This window comes from Homalodisca vitripennis, chromosome 2 (genome assembly GCF_021130785.1).
Source record: "Homalodisca vitripennis isolate AUS2020 chromosome 2, UT_GWSS_2.1, whole genome shotgun sequence".
Taxonomy (NCBI): domain Eukaryota; kingdom Metazoa; phylum Arthropoda; class Insecta; order Hemiptera; family Cicadellidae; genus Homalodisca; species Homalodisca vitripennis.
Window position 1 is genome coordinate 232,332,794 of NC_060208.1, and position 24,519 is coordinate 232,357,312.

General features: G+C 31.6%; 1 protein-coding gene across 1 annotated transcript; it reads right to left on the minus strand.

Moving 5' to 3' along the window:
• Positions 1-1,525: 1,525 nt before the first annotated feature.
• Positions 1,526-8,440, minus strand: LOC124356030 (histidine-rich glycoprotein-like). Its single transcript, XM_046807173.1, has 3 exons — positions 8,339-8,440; positions 3,335-3,402; positions 1,526-2,858 (listed from the first exon to the last, which is right to left on the minus strand). Exons 1-3 carry the CDS (start codon positions 8,438-8,440, stop codon positions 1,526-1,528), a joined length of 1,503 nt encoding a protein of 500 aa, XP_046663129.1.
• Between the last annotated feature and the right edge of the window lie 16,079 nt (positions 8,441-24,519).

Sequence of the window (24,519 nt, forward strand, 5' to 3'; positions counted from 1 at the left end):
ATCAAAATAAGTTCTGAAGGGCAAAACTCTGAAGGGTCAATCAGTTGTAAAATTGTGTACACAAATAATAGCTGCTTGTAATGTGTACGTTGCTTTTATGCCGATTAATTCATCAATATGTATCAATATGGTTATCAAGAAAAACCAATTTATTATTATACGAAATAAACTGTTACGATCAACCTATGAGAACTGGCTTTGTGAACTGGGACTGATAAAAATATTCTCTGTATGAATAGAAATAGATCAACTGTAAATTTTTTAGGATGATTTAGCTAATAGCATTAATCAAATAAAATTATTATCTATCCGCTCACAACCCACTGCCCTTATAGGAAAAACAGAGAAAATGTTTTTCATTACTTTTACCAAATTTCAACAGTCCTAGTTACTGAATGTTACGATTTCGATTTTTAAAAAGCTAAAGTGAATGCTATTGAGAGAATTTGCAATAAATTTTATTGAATAAAGAATTGTTCTTTACCTTTGGTTGAGCTGACTGGCAGGTGAAGTTGCTATCTATCAAACAAGGTGTTGTACCCAGACACTTATTATCATCAGTTACAATATCTACTCTATTAGTTTAACTATTCTTCAAAAGTAAAATACTTTCATATAAAGAATATTAAATCACAATATATACAGAATCATGATTTAAAACAATTATACTACTATTGTTGCTGCTTTTAGTGCAGTTTTTCAAATCCACCACCTAAATCTAATTTTGATTATTTCATATGTTTTCTAGACACCCTGCATTTTGAGGGGTTGATTATATATATATTTAAATCTATGGCATGTTCTATACATGTTTGTCTAATAGTAACTACATGATAATATTAGTTACTGTGCATTTCCCATGATATTTTCAGTAAACCATTTCAATATGACCTCTATTCGCTGTTTTTTAATACATTTGTACATGAATTCCATGGGAACACTCTTCAGTTGAAACCAGTAACATTACAAAATATTTCAAATTAAGCGTTTTTATATTCATTTAAAATATGCATGTGGTAATAAAAAACGCACTGTTATTGAACAATATAACTGTTTATTATTTTAGTGTGGTACATTATAAGTATTTTATTTACAGTGAAGTTACCTAAATATATCACGAAACAGTTATTCATTGCAATAGTAAGAGACCAATCTTAATAACATTTCAATACTAAAGTGTATGTTATTTATAAAGAATGATATAACAAAAATGTCCCAAGTAAATATCCATTATTTCATAAATTTTTAACGTAAATATATATACGGAATTTTCAAAGATTTTAACGAAATATCAGTTTTACGTATACAAAAAGAAATAGATTTAAAATGTAATTTGTTAGTTTATCCTCATGTTACATAAAAAACAACAAATTACTAAAATTAACAAAAGCTACAGTAAGCAAAACTTAACAACACTTACATACTACACCAACAAAACAACTTAAAACAACAAACAAAATAAAACTCAAATTCAACAATGGTAAAAACTACATAAATTTAACTAAAACCGTAATGTAAGGCTGGATTACGCTTTATGTTTATGTCCATGTTCCGCGTGTCCATGGTGGCCATGAGAATGCTTGGCATGACCATGATGGTCATGACCATGGCCAAAATCTCCATGATGGTGATGCCCATGATCTGCGTGTCCATGATGTTTATGCCCATGTCCAAAATCTCCATGGTGGTGATGTCCATGATCTGCATGGCCATGGTGTTTATGTCCGTGTCCGAAATCTCCATGGTGCTTGTGACCATGTCCAAAATCTCCGTGATGGTGATGTCCATGGTCTGCGTGACCATGGTGTTTATGCCCATGACCAAAATCTCCATGGTGGTGATGACCATGGTCTGCATGGCCGTGGTGTTTATGTCCATGACCAAAATCACCATGATGCTTGTGACCATGACCAAAGTCACCGTGATGATGGTGTCCGTGGTCCGCATGACCGTGATGTTTGTGACCATGTCCGAAATCCCCGTGATGTTTGTGCCCATGACCAAAATCACCATGATGTTTATGACCGTGACCGAAATCTCCGTGGTGATGATGACCATGCTCGGCATGTCCGTGGTGTTTGTGACCATGTCCGAAATCTCCATGATGTTTGTGTCCATGACCGAAATCACCATGATGCTTATGTCCGTGCCCGAAGTCTCCATGGTGATGATGACCATGCTCGGCATGTCCGTGGTGCTTATGACCATGACCAAATTCACCGTGGTGTTTGTGGCCGTGTCCAAAGTCTCCGTGATGTTTGTGGCCATGTCCGAAATCTCCATGATGATGATGACCATGTTCTGCGTGTCCATGATGTTTGTGGTCGTGTTCAGCATGGCCATGATGTTTGTGCCCATGCCCAAATTCACCGTGGTGTTTGTGTCCATGACCAAAATCACCATGATGTTTATGACCGTGCTCAGCATGTCCGTGGTGCTTGTGGCCATGTTCATAGTGACCATGATGTTTGTGCCCATGCTCGGCATGACCATGATGTTTGTGTCCGTGACCAAATTCACCATGATGTTTATGACCGTGTCCAAAATCTCCATGATGCTTGTGCCCGTGTTCATGATGACCATGATGTTTGTGATCATGCTCTGCATGACCCTTATGTTTATGGACGTGGTCTACATGGCCTGAATGGTAGTGATGGTGAGTAATTCCTTCTGCGGTCTTTTGGTCAAGTTCAATATCGTTTCGTTTTTGAAGCGTATTCTCTGCGTTACTATCTTCAGGTAAAGCTATATTTTTTACAACGGATGAACTGTCGGTCTGAGCATCTAATACTGTTAACGCTACTCCTAAGGTTTTGTTTGGGTTGGCTGCTGATTCTAATGCAGGTGAGATCAAAAAGCTGAAAAATATAAATGAGAATGAGGAAAATATTTACAAATATAATATATACACAGTAGCAAAGATATTGTCATATCTTTTTTACTTTACAAAAACACTGAAAATTTTACCTCAATGTTCTTCTGGTTTACGAATACCAAACAATAGGGATGAATTGAACAATTTAAAAAAATATGAAAAATTTACAGAATGTTTGATATAAACTATTAAAGATCAAAATATTTGTGTGTGTCAAATAACTTACAGATTTGTATGATCGTTAATTCATAATGCTTCAGTAGATGTTAAAGCTTTCTAAGAAATAAAAAAGAAAAATTGGAATGGTGCTACTCAAAACTAAATAGAATATTAGATAAGGATGGTATTTAATATCCATTGAAATTCCAATCTGTCAGATTGTGCTGATTTATAACCACTACATCACCTTGTAAATATATACAAATCCTTAATGTAAATAAGTTATTGAATATTACTCACTTAGTAGACTTTGAAGATGCAAAGTGTAGGCATAGAGCCGCTACGAGGGCGGCGAAGACAGGGGCGTTCTGAAACAAATAAACCAATGCAATTTGGACTCCATAAATCCTTATTACAAACAATGGCTATACATTTCACTAGATATGATTTTAAATTATTTTTTAACTTTTTTTTCAATAAGGAAACATGTTATGAAGTCGATCCTATAGTTAAGAAGTCACATTTGAAATTCCGAAAACAGTGGAGCTACTTAACGTTTATTCTCACTGTGATGCTAAACAAACGAAGAACGTAGCATAACATAACAGCATTCAAAGTATAACCAAACAATAATGCTGTATAGTTATTACTGACACTATAAACCCCCGTTAATAAATTATAGTTTTGAACTAGCATGATACAATTATGAAAAAAATATTGTTATCTTTATTCAATTACGAATATACGTAATTTTATGCTGCATTGTCCTACTAGGGTGAATAAATTCAAATTGTGTATACACTTAATTGTTTTGTTTAATTTATACAAACAATGTTTCTTTAAACTTATTTAGGTTTTAGACTTTGTTGTAGAGTTTCTTTAAGAATGGTGAATTTAATAAATGATATTTTAATTAAATATGTGTTAAAAAAATTATTTGTACAGTGATTAAAAATCTTAATTTGTGATATAAAAAATAATTAAAATTAGATTTTAAATAGTAAATATCGTGTTTGAATCAACCAAAGTTTTACTTCAGACCATATGAAATATATAAAATTATTACAGCTTGTACTGGCTGATTAATATCACTTTAATAGTCACTGGCCGATTGATAATCAAAGTGTTGGACTGGTAGTTCTCAATGTGTTTTTCAGTGCTAGGCTTGTAGATTAATGCTAGCGTACAGCTGCTGATGAATACATTTTATAGAATGAAATTCACTTCTAAAACTATTTCTATGCAAAACATTAGGGAATTGTTTTATACGACTTATCATCCAACGAAAAGGCTGTCATAAAGGACATTCTACCTAATGGAAGGAATGACTTTACCATCTTATGTTGATACGCAAATTATTTTAAATAATGGAAAATACTATTTTCAAAAATTTCTGGTTGTCCGCTAATCGAACTTTCCAAAATATATTTCATGACTACTACCGAACAGTTAGATTCCAATGCTATAGATCTGTACTGGTATTTTAAAGATACCACTTTTGTTTGTAAAAGAATTCTCGTATTAGCAACTTTTCTACTGTTTAACAATTTTAAAATATTGGTTTGAATCAGTGCTAGAGAGTTTTTTTACTTTAAAATGCAGTGTAAGATATTTAAGTTTTTGGATTTGAGCATTATAGTATTTATGTGTCTTAGTTTTAAAACTATTATAATAAGGCAATATATTCCAACTATCTCAATTCCTAATTTTGAGTCCATTTAAGAAAATTGATTTAAAAAAAAGCCAATTTCATGTGTAGAAGTTGCTATCTTAAGAAAAAAAAAAGAAAGAAACACTTCTTTATTGAGGCGAAATTAGGACCACATGGTCCTTTCTTACATTTAACATCTTAGGTGTTAGAATTTCAGTATTGACTTATCATTTGAAATGTTTTATCCTTAAGGTAAATGAAGTTTTTTTGGCCCTTGAATTATGATCATCCTGTCCATTCAGACAAGAGTAGAAACCCCTACGATCAAAGCCACTTGTGTGAGAATTTCGATTATCAGTTATTATTGAAAATATAATAAATAGTGTATTCAATCAAGGACTTTATATCTGCTTAGCAATCAGTGGTTTACATCGCTTTATAGCAGTCATTGAGCAGCTTATATACACAAAGAGCGTATATTCCTTTTGAAAATTTAGTCACCAATAATCAATATTGCTCAAATTAACTCAGTGTTTCCTCTCATTTAGAATCATTTTGTTAATTTTATCCCTATTCGAGTGGTAAAAGTTTAGTAGTTATTGAAAATAACATGTTACAAGTCTCATTTGGATACTTTTTAAGCAGGTATTTATGTTTGGCTGTAGAGTTTAAAAATGTATTGCACCCGTAAAACGAACGAAGTTTCTCCATATGCTTGAATAGAATTACAAGATTTAAAAGATTTGTTAATTTCAACGGTAACTATACAATAAACTGTTTTAATATAGTTGCAAGTATAAAACTAATCCTTTATTTGGCAATATTTTAAGTAAAATTTAATGACTATAACTGACTTAATGACTGAAACATAAAAATACTGTTTAGTTTTGTGAGTGGTTTTAAAGCTGTCGGTTTTAGTTTTTGTTATGTTAAATCTGCTTGCAACGATAAATAACTACGAGTGTGTCATGATGTTATAAATCATTAATTTTATACTTGTGTTTTAAGAGCTAACAAAAATTACAAGTATATTGTGAGTTGTGAGCTATAGTAGTAACGAGTAAAAAACGTGATGGACTTTAACAAGAAATGTAAAACAAACCATTGCTAAAAACGCACAATCTGATCCTAGTTTAAGCTTTGGACTGACAGCTACATTCTCTTAAAACGTTGTAGTAATAGCTGAGATTTAAAAATAGCATGATTTCTTTGTATAATGCGCTAAAACTTCAATTTTTCCCAAGTTTTGTTCTTTATCACTATGTACTCACCATAGTCCAGAATCGTCAAAGTACTAAGTAAAATGCTACACTGAAGCACAAAGCACTGTCCACACAAACACACTGTTGTATCCTAGTAGCTACTCACCATGGTCCCTGTCTACTTCTCCCTTTGGACTCCTGGATGTAACTGATACTGTGAGATAACAGAGTTTACTATATATAGACAATCATCTAAATCAGTCGGCGTCGCGGTTGTCGCGTCGAGTTTACTGCAGGAAACTCACTTTCCTTTCCCTCCCCGGGTCCACCGTTTTTATGTAATTTAGTGGCTCACACGTAACAATTATTTAATAACAGCAAATAGTTTTCGTCACATCCTCCAATGAGCCAATTGTGTGTGTCTGAGGTCTAATCGAGAAGCGTTGGGGCTTATCGTCACGGGGATAATGTGGAGCCGAAATCGGGTCAGCGGTTATACAATAGTGTGAGGTAAAGCGATTGTTTCAATTGTCCGGCACGGAGCGGTGAAGTGACAGAGACAGAGGAAGTGATGTATTGCGGGACACAGCGCCGGTTGTCGCGTACCGAGACTGACGGCTGCCCTAGTTACTTTAATGTTTTGATAGCCTATTGTTGGTTTGGTCAGTTCACGCCAATTCGTGAATTTTTGCTACACTTAGCATCCGCTCCCCCGCTGCTCGAAGAGCATTTGAGTATCATTGTATAACTTCGCCAACACTTGGGTTTGTTGCACTGTATTCTTATAGAAGGAAAATTCAAACATTTTTGCCATTACTTTGTGGTACCCTACCGTCTGAATTAAGATAATATTGATTAAAGTTGCATTTGATCCTTCTCCTCCAATCCTGTTAGTTTGTAGGAATACTTATAGTAGCATTTAAGTGTTCACTATGGCCACCTCTAAACTAGTCAAACTTTACACATGGTAGAGATAAATGTATTTGGTGTCTCAAATGAAGTTTGAAAATAATTGAAACCAAATGCATCAATATTGGCCTTTAAAGGTGTTTTTACCAAAGAGTTTTATAAAGTACAAAGATTCCTGTAGGATGGACAGGACCCTTACGTTACTGATGGAAACAGGATTTCCGGACATTTGCCATCTTTCAGTGATACAAAATAAACAGTAACTCTACTTGTCGAGATCTGCAATCTGATCTCTTCTTCAGGTAAATAACTAACTTATAACATAATTAAAAACTTATCGTTAAGATAAACAAACCATACCAGAGCGTTGAGACGCGTAAGTCAGGAATCACAACCACAATGTTGTATGTCAACTTCAATAACTCGAAAATATGTACTTAATAAAAAAAGTTCGATCGACCCTTCCTCACACATTACTTAAATAGGACAATATTTTAGCACCATTACATTTATTTTTGTAGCAAAAGTTTTCAACTTTCAATCTGTATATAAATCAAAACTAGTTTCATGCATATCTGTATAAGTCATGTGGTACACTAAAGAAAAATTTTAAAATGTTACAATTCTGATTGTGATAAAAATTTTCAATAAAGTTTCAGAGTTTTTCACTCGTTCCGTGATTGGTTAGGCTGCAAAATGTTTCCTTTAAATACATCTTAACGTCTTCTGAACAATAATATATATGGTAATAAATCAGTAATATATAAAGCAGCTGAGTATATTGTACCGATTAGTTTATCAGGAAAATGACATTGATGGTTACTTTAAAATGTGGTCTCTGCTTTGATTGGTTAACTTCATAAAGTAAGTAAGTTCAGTGAACATATTGGTCATTTACTGAAAAATGTCATATGGTTAAACTTTCCAGGATAGTCAAAAACCAATTTGTTTCTTTTGTGTTTTTACTTGTATCAATCATGGTTGTTCATATGAAAATGTAAAAATATTTACAATTTCTTATTAAATATACATAAATTATACATAAATTTATTGAAAGAGAAGGTCCTCTTATAGTAAAAAAGCTATTCATGTAAAGGAAATAGACAATTGCCCAATAACTTAAATTTATTTCAGCACACAAAGACACAAAGATGCCAAATGTTATTCATTAATATGGATTACACACACACACATATTTTTTATTAATATTATTGCATAGTCATACGGTTCCATTCTCAAAAACTTCAAAATATCTAAGACTTCATCTTTACTATGTCTCTAGGTAATAACGAAGTTCGTTTAAATGTATTTGCCAAAACTTTTACTTAATAATACAAATATGAGAAATAGAAATGTTTCATTAACTTAGAATTTATTAATTACCATTTAACGCTGTACTCGCTAGTTGATACAAATTTTTAATCGGGAATTTAAAATTTATTAAGCTTACAGCAAACCCGAAGAGAGACAGCTAGATGAGAATAAAGGTACAATGTAATAAATCAGGATTCAATGTAAACTGCAGAATTATAAATCACTTACTTCTGTAGAAACGTCCAGATGTGAATAGATTGATTCCTGCTGGACGAACGCAAGTAAATCTTCTCCCCAAGGTTGGCCTGAACAGTTACTGTTTGTATCCATGTCTACGTGATAAACCCCATACGGATTAAGTTTATAACTTAAAATCAGCAAGCCCACAGGAAGGCATATTTTAGTGACTAACTAAAAATCATGTCCGTTTGGAGTTTTAGTTACTACTAATTAGTTTTAGTAGGGTACTAGTTCGACATTAGTTTCATGAAAAGTTAAGCTACGTATTGAGTCAATATAAATAGCATTGTTTTTATACTTGTAAAAATTAGTTGAAAACATCTGCTTGAAATATTAGTTAATAATTAGGTAAATATAACCTTAAAAATGCATATTTATTGCTCAGTATCAGACATAATCATACTAACTAGCAATTCCAGAATCCACAATATGTTTTATCTATTGTTCATTATTTAGACAAATAAATAACACACACAGGCTACAGAATATTTCATCAAGTAATCCAATTAAATTTAAGAATTCTTACGGCAATAACAATGTATGCATTCATTGTATTCAACGAACATAAATATTGCAGTAATTGCTCACTGAATATAAAGTATAACGGATTTTCAGTATGGACATTTCAATACAAAAAAAGTCTTAGATGTAAACTCAAAATGGGAGTAGAATCGACACCAAAAATTGTATTTCATGAATGTTAGTGCATAACTCCTACAACTGTGTTAAAATAAAATATTTATAGTATCAGTAAAAAATTATAAAACGCAAGGAAGCTCATTAATGGGATAATAATTATAATTACAAGGCTTCGCTAAGGTTATATACAAACTTTCTAATAAATAGCTCAAATTCATTTTCGATTTTTCCTGCAGACTGATAAATAAATATAATCCTACAAAAAGGAACTTTACGCGAAAATTACGCATTAAAGAACTCATTCTTATACTAATCAACTCACGTGCTAAAATTTAAGGCTACGTATAAAATCTTTGTCTACGTCACTTAAACATGTCTTACATTTAGAGTTTTGTTAATTCACTTGGATTTCATATAAGTTTTTAAATACAATTCAACGGATTAACTCGATATGAAATTATGTATGTATTGGAATAGGGAGGCTACGTGTGTTAATATATCATATGTTTGAATCTCATAAGGATGTATAGAATTTGTTTGCAAATTTATTTATTCTGCTATTTTCTCGTTTCTATCATATAATTCTCATAAAATCAATATAACAATATTCTGTAATGCTCAGCCAAATCCTATGGAATGACATGTACAATCAATGAACTCAGTGTTCCTTGTATATTAATGAAGCTAAATAACCAATTTCAAGTCTTGATATCAGTTCGTGTTTAAACAGACGGACAGATAGACATAAATTAAACTCTCCAACACCATGAGCCATAGGCTTCCCTAAATTTCAGCTAATTATATTTTAATTGATATGATAATAAATAGCTTTTATAAACATATTTTCACATTTAAATTAAAAATAATTAAAGTCCTATTATTGCCTTTCAACTATTTCCCCTCTACATTCAGTTTATTATTGATGAGTTTATACATTACCTAACACATAAACCTAGAACTTACAGTAGTTTTCTCACCTAATATGGAGCAAAAATGTTATCTATAAAAAAATAGCATTTCATGAAAGCTACCCATTTAGCAGATAGCTAATAATTTATCGTATCCCGTGCATAAAGTACGAATAATTTTTGCAGTAGCTATAAACTAATTCATTTTAATTGAATGAGAACATCCACACTTATGAGATAGCTTCTCAGAACTTTTCAGCTTAGAAGAACACATATGAGTAAACATGATGCATACCGAGAGAGTATAAGCAGATCTCTTTAGCTCCAGCATTGTGCATTATTATAAATAGAGTAAATCATATTACTGAAAGAAACAATTACATTCACTCTTCCATGATGAAATAAAATCATGGTTAAAAATAAGATAACTTATATTAATTTCGGAAATTTACATACAATATCTCATTGTTGCACAGTATTTATCCTGAAGTATTCAATGCGTGTTAACATTTAACTCTGACATAAGATATGTTCAAAGTAAATCGAAGAAATTTACTAAATATAATACTAACCGTTCTTTACTTGCCTACTCCAAAATTTCCTCCGCACTACCACCAACAGTAATATCACACGCAATCCAAGCAGGTTTCACTATTCTTAATGATAAATAATACAGTAGAGCATTGTCACAATATTATAGTAGCTTCAAAATGCCGGTTCCAAGAAGGCACTCAATCACAAAGTTGTATACCTTCTTTGCATAGCGCTTCCCAAGAGGGTTGAGTAATAACCCTATTTAATACAAGCTTAAAATTGTATGGGTTTGCATATTTTATATACTCATATGTATATCTGCTACAGACGAATACTTTGCAGACCCTAAGTTCATTTAATTAATATAATTCGCATACGTTTTTGCAGCACCGAAGTCCTGAGTAGTTTAAGTCTGATAATCCCGTGACAGAAGGTAATTTTCAATGTTACAGCTTAGTAGGTTTCATCGTCTTCGTCTATCTTCAAGATACAACTTACATTTACAACGAAATTTTCTTCTCGGTCTACTCTCAACCTAAAATTCATTACATTCAGTAAAATAACGTGACTCAATATATAGGATTATATGTGTTTAGATTTACTGTTCTATCAGGATATTTCACACTATTAGTAGTCTTTGTATTATTACTTAATGCTTTGCATTGTATCTTAAAAAACTATACTTCACTTTTCAGTGCATTTTACTTAGGTTTTTTTTGTTTGGTAAACATATATTTTATTGGAATGTTGAACATCTGAAAATGTTACACAAAGTTCCCAACAACCTGTTGAAGAATATTGGACATTGCGTGGGAAGAGCGCTAGCTGCAAATCCGATTACAAGAGATTTATAAAAGGATCACTGTATCACTACAGTATCGACCATCCGCAGCATGTAAGCAGAGCAGTCCTGCAAAGATGTTCGTAGATTTTTAATGCATTTCTCAACTTCAATAACCATTTTCAAGTGTTGATGTCAAACTCATATTAACTTATAGGATTTCTAAAGAATAATTCTCCATATTTATATAAATCCCTTATAAGAAGTAAATTGGAGTAATGCTCTGTAATGAGGGACTCCGTCTCTGTATTGAATAGCGTTAAAGTGGAGATAGAACAAATTACATTTGTTATTTTAATTTATTTTAGATTACAACAAACATTTGTGCCCATTTGATAACCGCTAACTTTAGAAACATGTTACTTATGTCAACACTGTCTACAAGAAGAATGATTTCCTTGATAGCTTTTGCACATAAATTAGTTTATCAATTTATTGTACAAATTAGTATTGGTTTGGGTGTATTTTATAGTATTTTTTCGTTTGCAAGATATAGAAATGCTTTATATTATAATTTTACTTTTTATAAAGTTTGAGGTTGCTGTAGTTTAAATCAATCCGACTTCGATATAATCACAAATTAAAATTTATTTTGGTGAATGTTTCTTAGCGTTTCATTTAATATGTGTATTCTCTATGTTATGTTCGAATAACAATTTATTTTGTAACGTTACAAGATTAAGAGTTTTATTTATTTATGTTTTGTTTAGTAATTTTTCCATTCTGTGTGGTTATCGTAACTTTTTGTATTGTTTAGTAAATAAATGTTTAATAACTCAAACTAGATTAGACTCAGTTAAATTATACCTAAATGGGTACATCTGATAAGATATAAGCCAAGTAGACATATTGAAGTAATGGCTTTCCATTATTTACAGGGCTATAATTTCTTCACATCAATAACCAATTTTGTACAACTTAATTCTTGTACAATTATATATCAGTTTCATTAAATTGAACGTTAAAGTAAACTTTACTGTTCAGATAAATTTTGCTTCCTTTAATTGCTTAAAACTCTAAAAAGATGAAATCATATCAAAGATTTAATGATGAATTGGACAAAATATTATATATTTATATTTATATATATATATATAAAAATTGTACAACCTAGACGTTATCGAATACTTATCATAAAACAATATCAAAATTAAAAAAAAAAATTATGTGATAACCCTACATTTTGATGTATCGTATTATGGGACGGATATTATTTAGCTAATTACTTAAATTAATTAAGGTTATGCACCCACGTATAAAAATCTAACCAAAAAGAGTGTCTGTCTGTTAAAGTAAAACATAAGTTAAAAATTATTATTTTATATATTGAAAGTGACTCCATGATATTGCATTTTGTTCATTATCTATTGTTAATTATAATTTATAAAGTAAATTTAATCAATAAATCGCCTAGTAAACTTTAATTTTAAGAATTGAACTAACTTGGCCAATTTTTTCTATGTCGGAGGAAGATTTCGATGAGGAAAAGAAAATTAAACATGTTTCTTGGATTAGTTTTTGGATTCGATATCCTTACGGTTTAACTAATACTAAACAGCTGTGTGTTTCCAGCTTAATTCTGCAAAGAAGGGTACACTTAAGTTGTAGAAAATGAAAAGTGTATGCAGTAAATTACTTGAACACACTGTACTGCAGATAGTAAATACATGTTGTTTGCGAATTTTAAAAACTTTAATGCATTAGAAATTTAATTTGTACAGTGATAAACTCTGCTTTCATTATCTAAGCACTTTAATGATGAAGCATTCTAATGTTTACGTACGTGGTACTGATATGATTTTTTCAGGAAGAAAAACAAAGGCAAGTAATCTAACTTAAGTCTTAATGACCAATTCATTCCTAGTCTCCTGTCCAAAAAATGACAGCTATTCGCTTTTTTTTGACAGTTATTTTTTTCTAAATTTATTAGGCGCAGTTAAGAATATAGTGTAAATTAAGTTATTCTAATGCAATAGATGCAATTTTTTGCTCTTAAATGAATTATGCTATTCCAGCATTTATTAAGGAAAACATATTTTTATACATTTTCCCACGTATCAGTACAAACTTAAATCTAACAATAATCTAGCAAAGATTGCTTAAAACAGGAAGTAAGAGTTATAACCATACCCGGCAGCAACACAGTGAAAGCAACTGTAAAATTGCAGGTGATTGGGAATAAAGTATAGTAAAGTGTGATATTTACATTTACAATGTGTTCGGGGCATAAAATGAGTGTATTAACATAAAGCAAGTGCTTTAATAAATACCCTTTAGTTAGTTATGTGATTGCTTCAGCACCCAATTAACTTCTATAAAGAGGAACTTTTTCCACACGGAAAACTTTATATTATTTGTGACTAAACTAGTTTAAAAAACTGCAACACGTGTATTTCAACATGACTGTATCCAAAGCTTTTATATTGTTTGTTGTTTCAGTATGTCGGATTTATAACTTTGCCGTGATAAATACATAACACGCGTCATACGTAGTACGACAAAAAAGTTTCAATTTAACTTGCTCATCATCCTTAATTTAAATATATAGAATATAGTCACCACATTAGCGTGGCAGAATATTCCTTATCTCCTGAGAATGAACCTGTCCTAATTATTCCTTTTGAAATTTTACTTAATAACTGAGTCGCTCCTCAATCCGCTTAATAAAATCTATCGGGTAGTAATAAATATGTATGTCTGAAACAATAGTTTCAAATTACAAAAGTTCTTTTACACTAGTGTGTTTTTCTTGTATAAAATAGTCATAAATATTAGTACTAAGCAATATAAAAAATACTAAACCATAAATATTGTTTGTGAGGTCAGATAAGCTCTTATAAGAGGCCACAAACATATTCATGTCTGATTTATTAGCACGAATTTGTGAGGTAAAATAATGTCTCCCTAATGCTGCTATTAGAAATTTTGTTGTTTCAGTTAACCCTCGGTTATATATTTCAAGTTCACCTTGCAGGAAAGGTTACTTGCTACCGCTTAATTATGGTTATTACTTTGATATAAAGAGAACGTGTTTTCAAAGATATTAATTAATTTATCACAACCTCAGTGAACATCTCTAACCTCACAGATGTTTAGGAAATGCTGTGCTGTTTTAGAAATAAAAAACTTCTGGAATCAGGTAACTACGTAAGATTGCGTTAAATAAGAATCATTTCACCCAAAAACAATCACTGGTTTCAGAATTTCCTGTTTAATGGATCTGCCTTCTTCTTTGGCCTTCTTTTATTATCCTATGAAAGTTTTTTAGCAGGAGGAATTATGATTGAGAGAATTGGATTATGTCCTCATCTAAATTGCTAATGTCTGAATGAATGAATGGATCCCCAGTTTTACAGAATCTTCTGATCACAAATGTGTTGAAATCCATAATATGTTACATTTCAGTTGTGTGTAGTGAACTGTGTGGACAAATGGGCTTTTCTCAGCTGACCAGGCATTTATGATGTTTAATAGAGTGTCTGAATTTATGAGTTTAGGCTCTAAAATAAATGCCATTGACCTCAGACAAGTGAAAGCCCAAGAGTTTAATTTTATGATTATGATTTTATGATTACACTGAGACTTCCTTCATTTTTAGAGTTTTCACATTTGTTTTTTATCCTACTCGCTACTTTCAAGCAATAATTCCACAGCAACTCTTTCTTTAATAAAAATAACATTTAGAGTCTTTGAACAATTTAGTCAGTTCACAACAAATAATTTGCTACGGCTTTCATAGTTGTATTCCGCTGAACCCTGGCACAGGGTCTGTTAATTAAACGAGGATTCATATACGTAATAATTTATTGTACGTATGTAACGATTTTAGAATAATTCAATATCGTGATGATCATTGATAAGTGCAATCACGAATACGTAAATCAAGGACTTTCATTGCAGACAGGGGAATGGCCTTTTATGTGGCTCCTAAATTTATATTTTTTGTTGAAAGGCCTAATAAATGCTAAATAGGTAATTAAAATTATCACATTCTGTTAATAAGTCAAGCTTCTTACCTGCGTTAATCTATTTTAGATTTAAAAGTACTGTTGAAATAAAACCATTCAAACTAAGCATAATTGATTACTATTGTAATTATTATTATTTAAAATGGAATTGATTACGTTTTATGAGAACACGTTCAGTTGTAATGGTTTTTTAGAAGTTAAGTGGTAGAGAATACTCCTTAGTTAATCCTCATCTTGTAGTCTGAACTCTTTAACGCCTTATTACGTCTCATCAGTCATTAAATGCTTCTGGTGATACTTCTGCTTGCTTCGCTCAGAAGGAGTTGTCTTAGGTAATGAGGATGAATTAATAATGTGACCCAGGGATTATTTACTGACTTAAGAGAGAAAAGGAGTCATCTTGTTCGGGTTTCTTTCTCTACTCTCCTCATTTTTACAATCAATCACCTCAGAATTACTAAGATCATTTCTAATAAAGGACTATAACCTTGTTTTGGAGTAAACCATAGCGTTCCTATTGAAGGTATTTTTCAGTATTTGCAATATGATGAAATGATGTATTTATACATAAAGCTCATTGATTTTTGAGGTGGTTGCTATTATATTACGCACCAATGTCTACCAATAAGATCTCATATCGAATAGACTAATCCTGGAAACATAAAACTGTCTGAGAAATAATTTGTTCTTATACATGACAGACTGACTGACGTGAGGCAAGATAAACTTGCTTCTGATAATTGAAATAAAATATAAAATATGGAACCCAAATTACTTTTATGAATCGTAATTTAACCTCAAAGCAATTTACCATGATTAGTAAGTATCATACATAAAGATCTCGACATATCCCTTATAGGTTATTAAATTATACTGCATAGTACACAGCAAACGGTTACAAATAACAGCCATTGTCTTCGTAGACGAACATGAAGACAGACAACTACGTATCTATTAGTATCAGTAGCCAACACTGCAATTTGTTAAGTAGTACCTTTCTTACAATAAAACAGAATATATCGTCCATAACTGTCAGGACATTACAGCACGAGACACTTCCACCGGAGTGGATACTGCCGTAACCCCTTGGAGATGATTTAAAGTCAATTACACCGCCCAGGAGCATTACGGCGTGCTCTACACGCGTCTCTTTATTGTTGGCGTTTAAAGAAGAGTTATTGGTTAGGTAGCACCAATACATTTTGCTTATTTGACTTATGCTTTCACATCATTGACTTATGTTAGTTATTTTAACAACTAAAGGGTACCTTATTATTCTATTTACTGCATCATTAACAGTGGTAAATGTCCAAAATCGTGATATTATCTCAAATTGTATTTTTTATTAACTTAAAGAGGAACCTTAAGGTATTTAATTACTATTCTCATTACTGTTTATAGCTTGTACTCTAACAACAATGGCTTTACTCAAACATTATGCAATCTGGTTCAACAATCGAATAGCAGACACAATTAAGATTTAGCTTCAAGATGGCGAGAATCTGTAAGTAGATCCTGAACCTCTGTGGGCCAGTATACGGGAGTTGCAGAAGCTGGCCTCTAGCCAGAAAACGTATCTCTACGTATGTAACAGGAAATGAATTCGGATAGAGGTGGTGAACTGTATCCTTTAAATGAATATTGAGGGCCAGAGGTAATACCCGAAAACGTCTGTGGCCAAGATAGACGAACGACTACTTGGAAATTTGACCTGAAATGAGCTGAGAAGCTTATCAGACTAGACAGAAACAAGAGTTTCGATAGGCATCGTTTTGGGCAACGATAATGAACATTTAAAGAAGCATGGTTTGAGAATATGGACCTGCTTATTTTGCAAAAATAGGCAGGATAAACTCTGGCATCTACAGGTAGAATGTAACGCGTTTGCTAGAAGAAGAAACAACCATAACTTTTTAACACCAAGTCAAAAAGATATCCTGTTAAGACAGGATAAGACCAACAAGGTCCAAGGTGGTTAAGACCACCTGCAAGTATTCAGATTCCTCGAGGACGCAATGCTGGCAGAATCATTATAACTGATGGTTTTCCCAAACAAGTTATGAGTAAGGGAGCGCAATAGTTCTCTAAGGACGTATTGTACTTCTTACCCCACAGCAATACAATATTCCACGAATTATTCATAATATATTTTATAATTTTATGCAAGGCCTACCATACACAGTTTCACTATTGTACACAAAATACAATAATCTCTTTGCATTGACTCTTTTTTAACTTAAATTGTAATGTGTCATGTATATAGTGTTAACCATTTTATGTTTTATATACACTTTACTGTATTTAAACGTATTTCCCGCCTACTTATTTACTAATAGAGTTTCATACGGTTTATACTAAGATAATAATATAAATTCCGTACGCCCTGTCGGTTTTCTTTTCTTTTCTTTTTCACATGGGAAAGGTTTATCGAAAGTTTTCTGAATTCAAAAGAGGTAATACAATATTAATATTCAGTTTTAGGTACAGTTCTGTATAAATATGATACGTGCAAACAATAATTTACATCTCTCGAATTGGTTATCTTATTAGCAGTATACACATAAATAGCATATGTATTAGATATAGAATATAGCTATAAAGTCATCAAAAAGTTTTCTTTTTCGAAAACAATGAGCTAAAACAGGTTGAATTGAATTGAATCATAATTGATTTCCCAAAAATATTTACATATATATATATATATATATATATATATATATATATATATATATATATATATATATATATATATATATGTGTGTATTTTAAGGATCAAAAGGTCAACACACAGAACAATCTAACCTATTACTAGCAGATTTCTTGCCGAAATGTTATAAAATAAGAAATAAATATATAAAATAGGAAAAATCCATCTAGAGGCATCGGTGCTGTTGAAGGGGCATTAAGATGTTAAGAAGATGTTTATTAAGTGTCACTTTGGTCAGGGTAGCAGTTGAAAAGATCTAATAATGGGGACATAACATGCTTGTAAAATAAAGTTATTTTGACAACTGTCAATTAGTTCGTATTTTTGGCTAGGAAACAAAACTATAATATCCCTATCAAGAAAGTACAATTCATTGATGAAATAGACATTAAAAAAACTGTGTGCATGCTGGATTGAGATGATGCATTGAGTGATGATTAAGTGTGCATTGCATTGAAATGCGGCATTGAAATGCAATACAAATATTTGGAATAAATACAAAGATGTTTCTTTTGAATCCATATAAGTTTGTATGGAAAAGATTTTCGAAATTAAATGTTTAAATTTGCAGGAGATTAAATATTTTATGAATAGTTTTAGTTAAATAGCTATTTATTACAGGTATTGTAGTTACCGTACAACTACGAATGTTGATTTTAGCTACAGTTCAAGTCCGTCTTACGTACAGCATCTGAAATCTGATGCTACTGATCTGATGCTGAACTGGATCTAAACTCATTATTCACATCGAATCAGCCCTTCCCACTGTAGCTGCTTTATGTGTAGACGACTCGCTTGCTCCACCGTGCTTTGGATTCGTGTCAGTCAACATCGTAGTGTGCTTGATTGTGTACCTGTTGAGACAATGAGAATACCTCTTCTATTAGATTGCACTATTTTTTTTGTCTGGTGTCTCTGACGTCGAAGCGATGCGAAGAGGATTCGTTTTGAACTTCTTTGTTCTTCGCCGCCGACTATTTTTGGATCCCTTCAAACGAACGTAGCTCCAGATTTCAGGAGTCAAGTCTGCAACAGCATCAGTTTTTAGATGCTGCACACAAAATAAAGGTGGACTGGAGCTAAAATCAACATTATTCTCGAACCCTCCATAAAATCCTTCTCACCATAGCTGTTTTATGTTTAACCTCATATACTAATATTGTATCCTAACATACAGCATATTTTAACCAATAAATCGGCATATGGATGAGCATGAAGTATTAAACATGTTGTAGTTTTCAACTAATTATATATACATTTTTTTCATCATATGTCCATCACTGCCATAAGTTATTCAATATGCTTGCAAAGTTTACTAGAATCTACGTAGTTAACTCAAAACCGATGTTTGGTAAAAATTATAATTGATCGCAGAAAAATACAACAGCTTTGTACCGCTAATTACTGTTTACGTTATCAAGAGAAGCTCCGCACTTTATTTGCCTTGTAGATGAACGTTACCAATAGCAAACAGTGGTTTGAGTGTTTTCTAATAATTTTCACGTTTGTTTTCTAAAAACACTTTTCTACAAGTAAGATGAATATAGGGTCACAATTTCTCTGATACGACCAGAAGAACACAGTATACCGGGAGGCTTTTGGTTAGAAGCCAGAAGAAACTGAAAATAAGTGTTACAACAAAAAACTCTCTTGAAAAGGAAAGAGGAATAAAGAATTGGAGTGGGCATGATTTTAAATGTTAATTATCGGTAATTACTTGTCATACAAGCAATAAAACTAGTCTCTTTATTTTTGAATACTCTAGATCTCCTTTTAAGATGAAACGTTTGACCAGGCCTGTGAATACATAATGTGTCATTTAAGAGTGATTTTGTGATAAAAACAGTGCAATAACCCCTATAAGTAATGATGTGGTTAGTTATACCCCTCAAGGGATTAAGAAGATATAATGTTGTCTAGGGTATCCTTATATCAGGTCAGTAACTGCAAATTTTTTATAGAAAACTGTTATCTTTAGTAAATGGTTTCCAGAAAATTAATTTTTCCATGCAATGCAGACTTCTTTGTTTTTAAGCTTACTAAGGAATTATAAAAGAACAACCCCAGGATTGTGTCATGACAATAGAACACTCCCGATGTTAAAGTAAGAAGAAAATTTTATTTAATTGAGAATACGTGCAGGAAAATCAATAAATGTCTTTTTATGTATTCTAATTCTGTATATGTCAAATAAATATCAAAAAAACTTGTTCTTTCAATCGACAATTTAAATTGAAACAGATACGTAAATCTCTATAACTAACATTCTATAGTACCAATAATCTGTTTATTCATTTCAATGTTAAGGTACAATACAATAATGTAATCATATTACAGTTAATACATAGTTCTTAAAATTAACTCAATCATTAATATGACGAGTAAATATTCTTTAAGTGCTACATTACTGTTTGAATAAACAACTTTTGCATACGTATACAATAAAATATGGATAAGATAAAATTCTTGATATAAAGCAGCTGTAAAAACCATATTGCCACCAGCGTGGCAAAAATGGTGACGTATGGTTGACGGTGAAGTTGATCTCCCATTTTTATTGACTTGCGACATAAATGTTTTTATCCAATAAATTTCCAATATTTCTCATGTGTTATGAGTGTGCTGTTTTAAAATTCAATATTTCCAAACCAAAATATGAGATAGGTAATATTATCCTCATTGCTGAATTTGATTTATTGGTACAATGAGGTTTTCAAAATGTGCAGTTTTTCGAAAGAATCTTTACGAACTCGTCTTTTTGGGCTGTCAAAAGAAAGAGATAGAGCGAGATGTTAGCCCTGAGTCCGTTTCCACCTCCGTCCTCAGCATAAGTCGCATACTTAGTCAACAAGCTTCAAAAAGCCGTATTAAACATTGTTTCCATCTGACGGCTTTTCAACATATTTTATCATTCTACCTAACCCCTAATTTACCTCTACCTCTCACCAAACAATTTTATCCCCTAGAATCATTGGTAGTTTGCTCTTATTTTTCATATTTTAAATATTTACTTCTTAATTTGTTTGTTCGATATCTTCTTTCCTGCCCCTTTCATTCATATTTCATTATATTATTCTTCATGGCCTTGTCTTTTACAGTTTAGGCTTCCTAATTATCTTTGTTGCTCTAGTTGCTAAGAAAAGGATGATTGGAATGAAAAAGAGTGAGGAACCTACAGTGGAAGCGACAGAGTGGTTTGATCAAAATAAAACTTAAATTAGTTGGTAGTTGTCAAAATGAAACTAAGAAGAAATGATTTGTTTTATTTATTAAGAAAAGGTTTAAAGTTAATTCTAGTTAACGTTAATCTGATTTACATTAATTCATGATAGAATAGATGCTATCCGATAATACCATACAAATGTGTTCATTAGTACAGAGTTTGTTACTTAGCTAAGAATGAAATGACTTAAAGCGTGTAAAATTAACAAACTAAAATACAACATACCCAGTAAGGAAAGTTAGTTGCCACTGTTGGAAACACTACTGCTAGGAGTAAATATTGTTTCAAAGAGTGTGCAAAGTTAGCTTTGAACTTGCCACAAACAGTCCTTTAAATTTTATTTTTAATTCATTTTAGCCCCGAGATATTAAACTGTATACGGTTATACATACTTATATTTTGTTTTAACAGTTTTCGCGGGGTTTTTCCTTGTGTTGAATAATACTGTATATGCAAATGCCACAAATATGTTTGTATTTGAAACGTACTAAATATGTTTTTGAATTCCTCGGAGCTGCTACCCTTAAGTCAGTAGATAGTATTAGAGATCTGCAAATCCCAACAATATTAATTGCGTTCTTGAATCTTAGTAAACTTTCCAATGAGACTATAATTGAAGTAAACAGAAATTATACGTGTATGAAATAGTGTTTGGGTAAAGTTTTCTGGATATATTCTTATGAGCTGAATGGGGCTGGCCAGAAATAATTCACATTTAGTTCCCAGGTTTGTCGCTAGGAGCACTGCCTAGCTTTCTAGGTCCGCCAGCAGGAGTATAAAGGCACTGCCGTCGTTAGATAAAAACAAACGGCTGTTACCACCACAGCCGCTGCCGCCGCGTCACATCGGCGGATATTGGCTGTCCACAAGAGTGTCTGAATCGTAGTAATGCATATCATTACCTGCGGCTGGCAGGAAGTCATTGTTAACTTCCTGAACGCTGAGTCGTTGGGGAAAAGTCTTTATTTTAAATCGCTTAGTGCAACATATTATTAAAAAAATATACTCATTAAACAAAAAACAATACTACTACTTTAATGGTTACTAATTATGTTACTTTATTGAAATATTTTTTGTAACAAACTTCGTTGTTGCTATTTTTATTGTTTAACTATTACCACATTTTTATAACTTTAACCTTATAACGTAATTTTAATCTGAAAATTTATCGTAATTTCCAAGATTGCTACACCTACCAGCATGATATACAGTAAAATAAATTTCATGATATAAAAGACTAAAAACTAAGTTTGTATCATCGAATTCCAGTAGTCCATGTTGTTAACTTACAGTAGGTGTTTTGGAATTTAGATGTACGTGGTGCACTTTTAATTCTGCTCAAGATATTAAATTAAAATGTTTTAATCATCTCTTGCGCGCAATTATTGAGTTTGATATCTCTATTGCCTAACTCATAATTTTGTTTTTTTAATAATACAAATAATTCACAAATTTAGTGAAAATAAAATTAGGAATGATGGAAAAAGCTCTGCAATTAAATAAATAGAACAATAATATTTTCACATTTAAATATCACACTATTGAAACTAAATATTGTAAAATGACATCTTACTTAAAATATGTTTACTTTTTTGTTTAAACAGTGGTAGCTTTATTAATTAATTTACAACTTCCCTTTACGATGCTTTCGCCAAAGGTGGGAAAAGAATTTTATAAATTCCAAAAGATTTAATTTTATTAAAAGTGCTTAGTCCTTCTTGAAAGAAAGGCTCACAAAAGACGACAAAAATGGGGATTTCATATTTGTACAGAATATATTGACATAATTATATACATACATAATTATATATATATATATATATATATATATATAATTTATTTAGTTATTAATCAAATATACGTAATTCATGCATATTATTATTCATATACATCATGTAAAATGTTAATTAAATTGACTGTATCTGCGTTTCCTTAACACTGATTAAAAAAAATCCCAAATCACGTTTTTGATTAAGATTTTACTTCTTTTACTGCGTCGAAAGAGGCTTTATGCAGGGCTGTGACTTTGAAATTGAAATTTAATTAATTCAACACGTAATCGATTGAACGTCTACCTTTATAATATTTACACTTCTAGTGTAATTCAAGTCTTAAATTACCCATCACAAACTAAGCCCCTGCAAAGTTTTACAAAGTAGGAGTTTACCCTTTTAACTACAAAAGTATTCAGTAAAGTATTACTTTACCTAATAAGAGGAAGGATAATGCTAAATTTGAATGAGATCTCAGGAGTATCAAAAGAATCAAATAATTTTATTAATTACATGTAGAACTCACAGTTTCCACCATTTGAATTTATCTTTCCTGATAACGTTTAATTGAGAACGGATCTTTCCCTTACGATCAACCCATAAACATACGATTACGTATTTTGTTACAATACTTTTATATCTTTGTAACAAAAATAATTGCAGCATAATAATTTCTGTGACAGTATTCTAGGGCTCTGTTGTCTTAGGAAGAAATTAGCTAAAAATCGTTGCGGAAATTAAAACCTCTGCAATGTCTAGAGGCACATTTGGTTTTATATGTTTGAAGTGTCATATTTAGAGTTTAATGAAAAAATTACATAACTTACGAACGACTAAAAAGTTACTGCGGTTTAAAGTGTCAGTTCCGGCCGTTTAAATTCACTCCCGGTCTAATTTATTTACAGAATCCCACTTTAGATTATGTTTTTTCCTGCCCAAGAAAATAAATACAATTTGGGACTCAACTAAGAATAAAAAGACTACTTGGATGAAAATTATCTACTTCCACAGCTAGTTTTTTGTTTCCGGTTTAAGGAAAAGAATGTGCCATCCCTATGATACTCCTTAAGCTACAGTAAAAGTGCAATACAATCTCAAGAGAGCTAACCAGTTTCGAGAACCATACGTGCAAAAATACACAGCTTTGGCCAATAAGGTTAATTTTATAACAGCGTCTAAACATTAGTATTTTCAATGTATTAAAAAATTAAATCGTCATTTTCAAATCCAAAGTAGAAAAAAAGTAGATAGTAACTCCGTATTCGTAATATGCATTACACTACTAATCAGACAGTATTTTTCTAATATTTACTAAAATTAAATTGTAAGCAAATGGTTATGCCTCTTTTATGAACTTTAAGTGAGAGTGTCAGTTTACTTACGTGTTGTATATAGTTTTATGCCGAATTGGTGCAGCCGTTCCAGAAATTAGCACTTAGCAACACATTTAGCGATTCATTTCTATGTTGTATTTTTTTACTGTACGAATAATCTATATATATATATATATATATATATATATATATATATATATATATATATATTACTATCTCTTGTAACTCTCTTGTAAATGTACT

What these genes read in the sequence shown, in the direction of transcription:
- LOC124356030 (XM_046807173.1), bottom strand. Translation starts at nt 8,440, where the DNA reads ATGGATACAAACAGTAACTGTTCAGGCCAACCTTGGGGAGAAGATTTA. An exon ending in ATCTGGACGTTTCTACAGAA is followed by an intron (nt 3,403 to 8,338) that starts GTAAGTGATTTA and finishes TATTTGTTTCAG; the next exon opens with AACGCCCCTGTCTTCGCCGC. An exon ending in GCATCTTCAAAGTCTACTAA is followed by an intron (nt 2,859 to 3,334) that starts GTGAGTAATATT and finishes TATATTTTTCAG; the next exon opens with CTTTTTGATCTCACCTGCAT.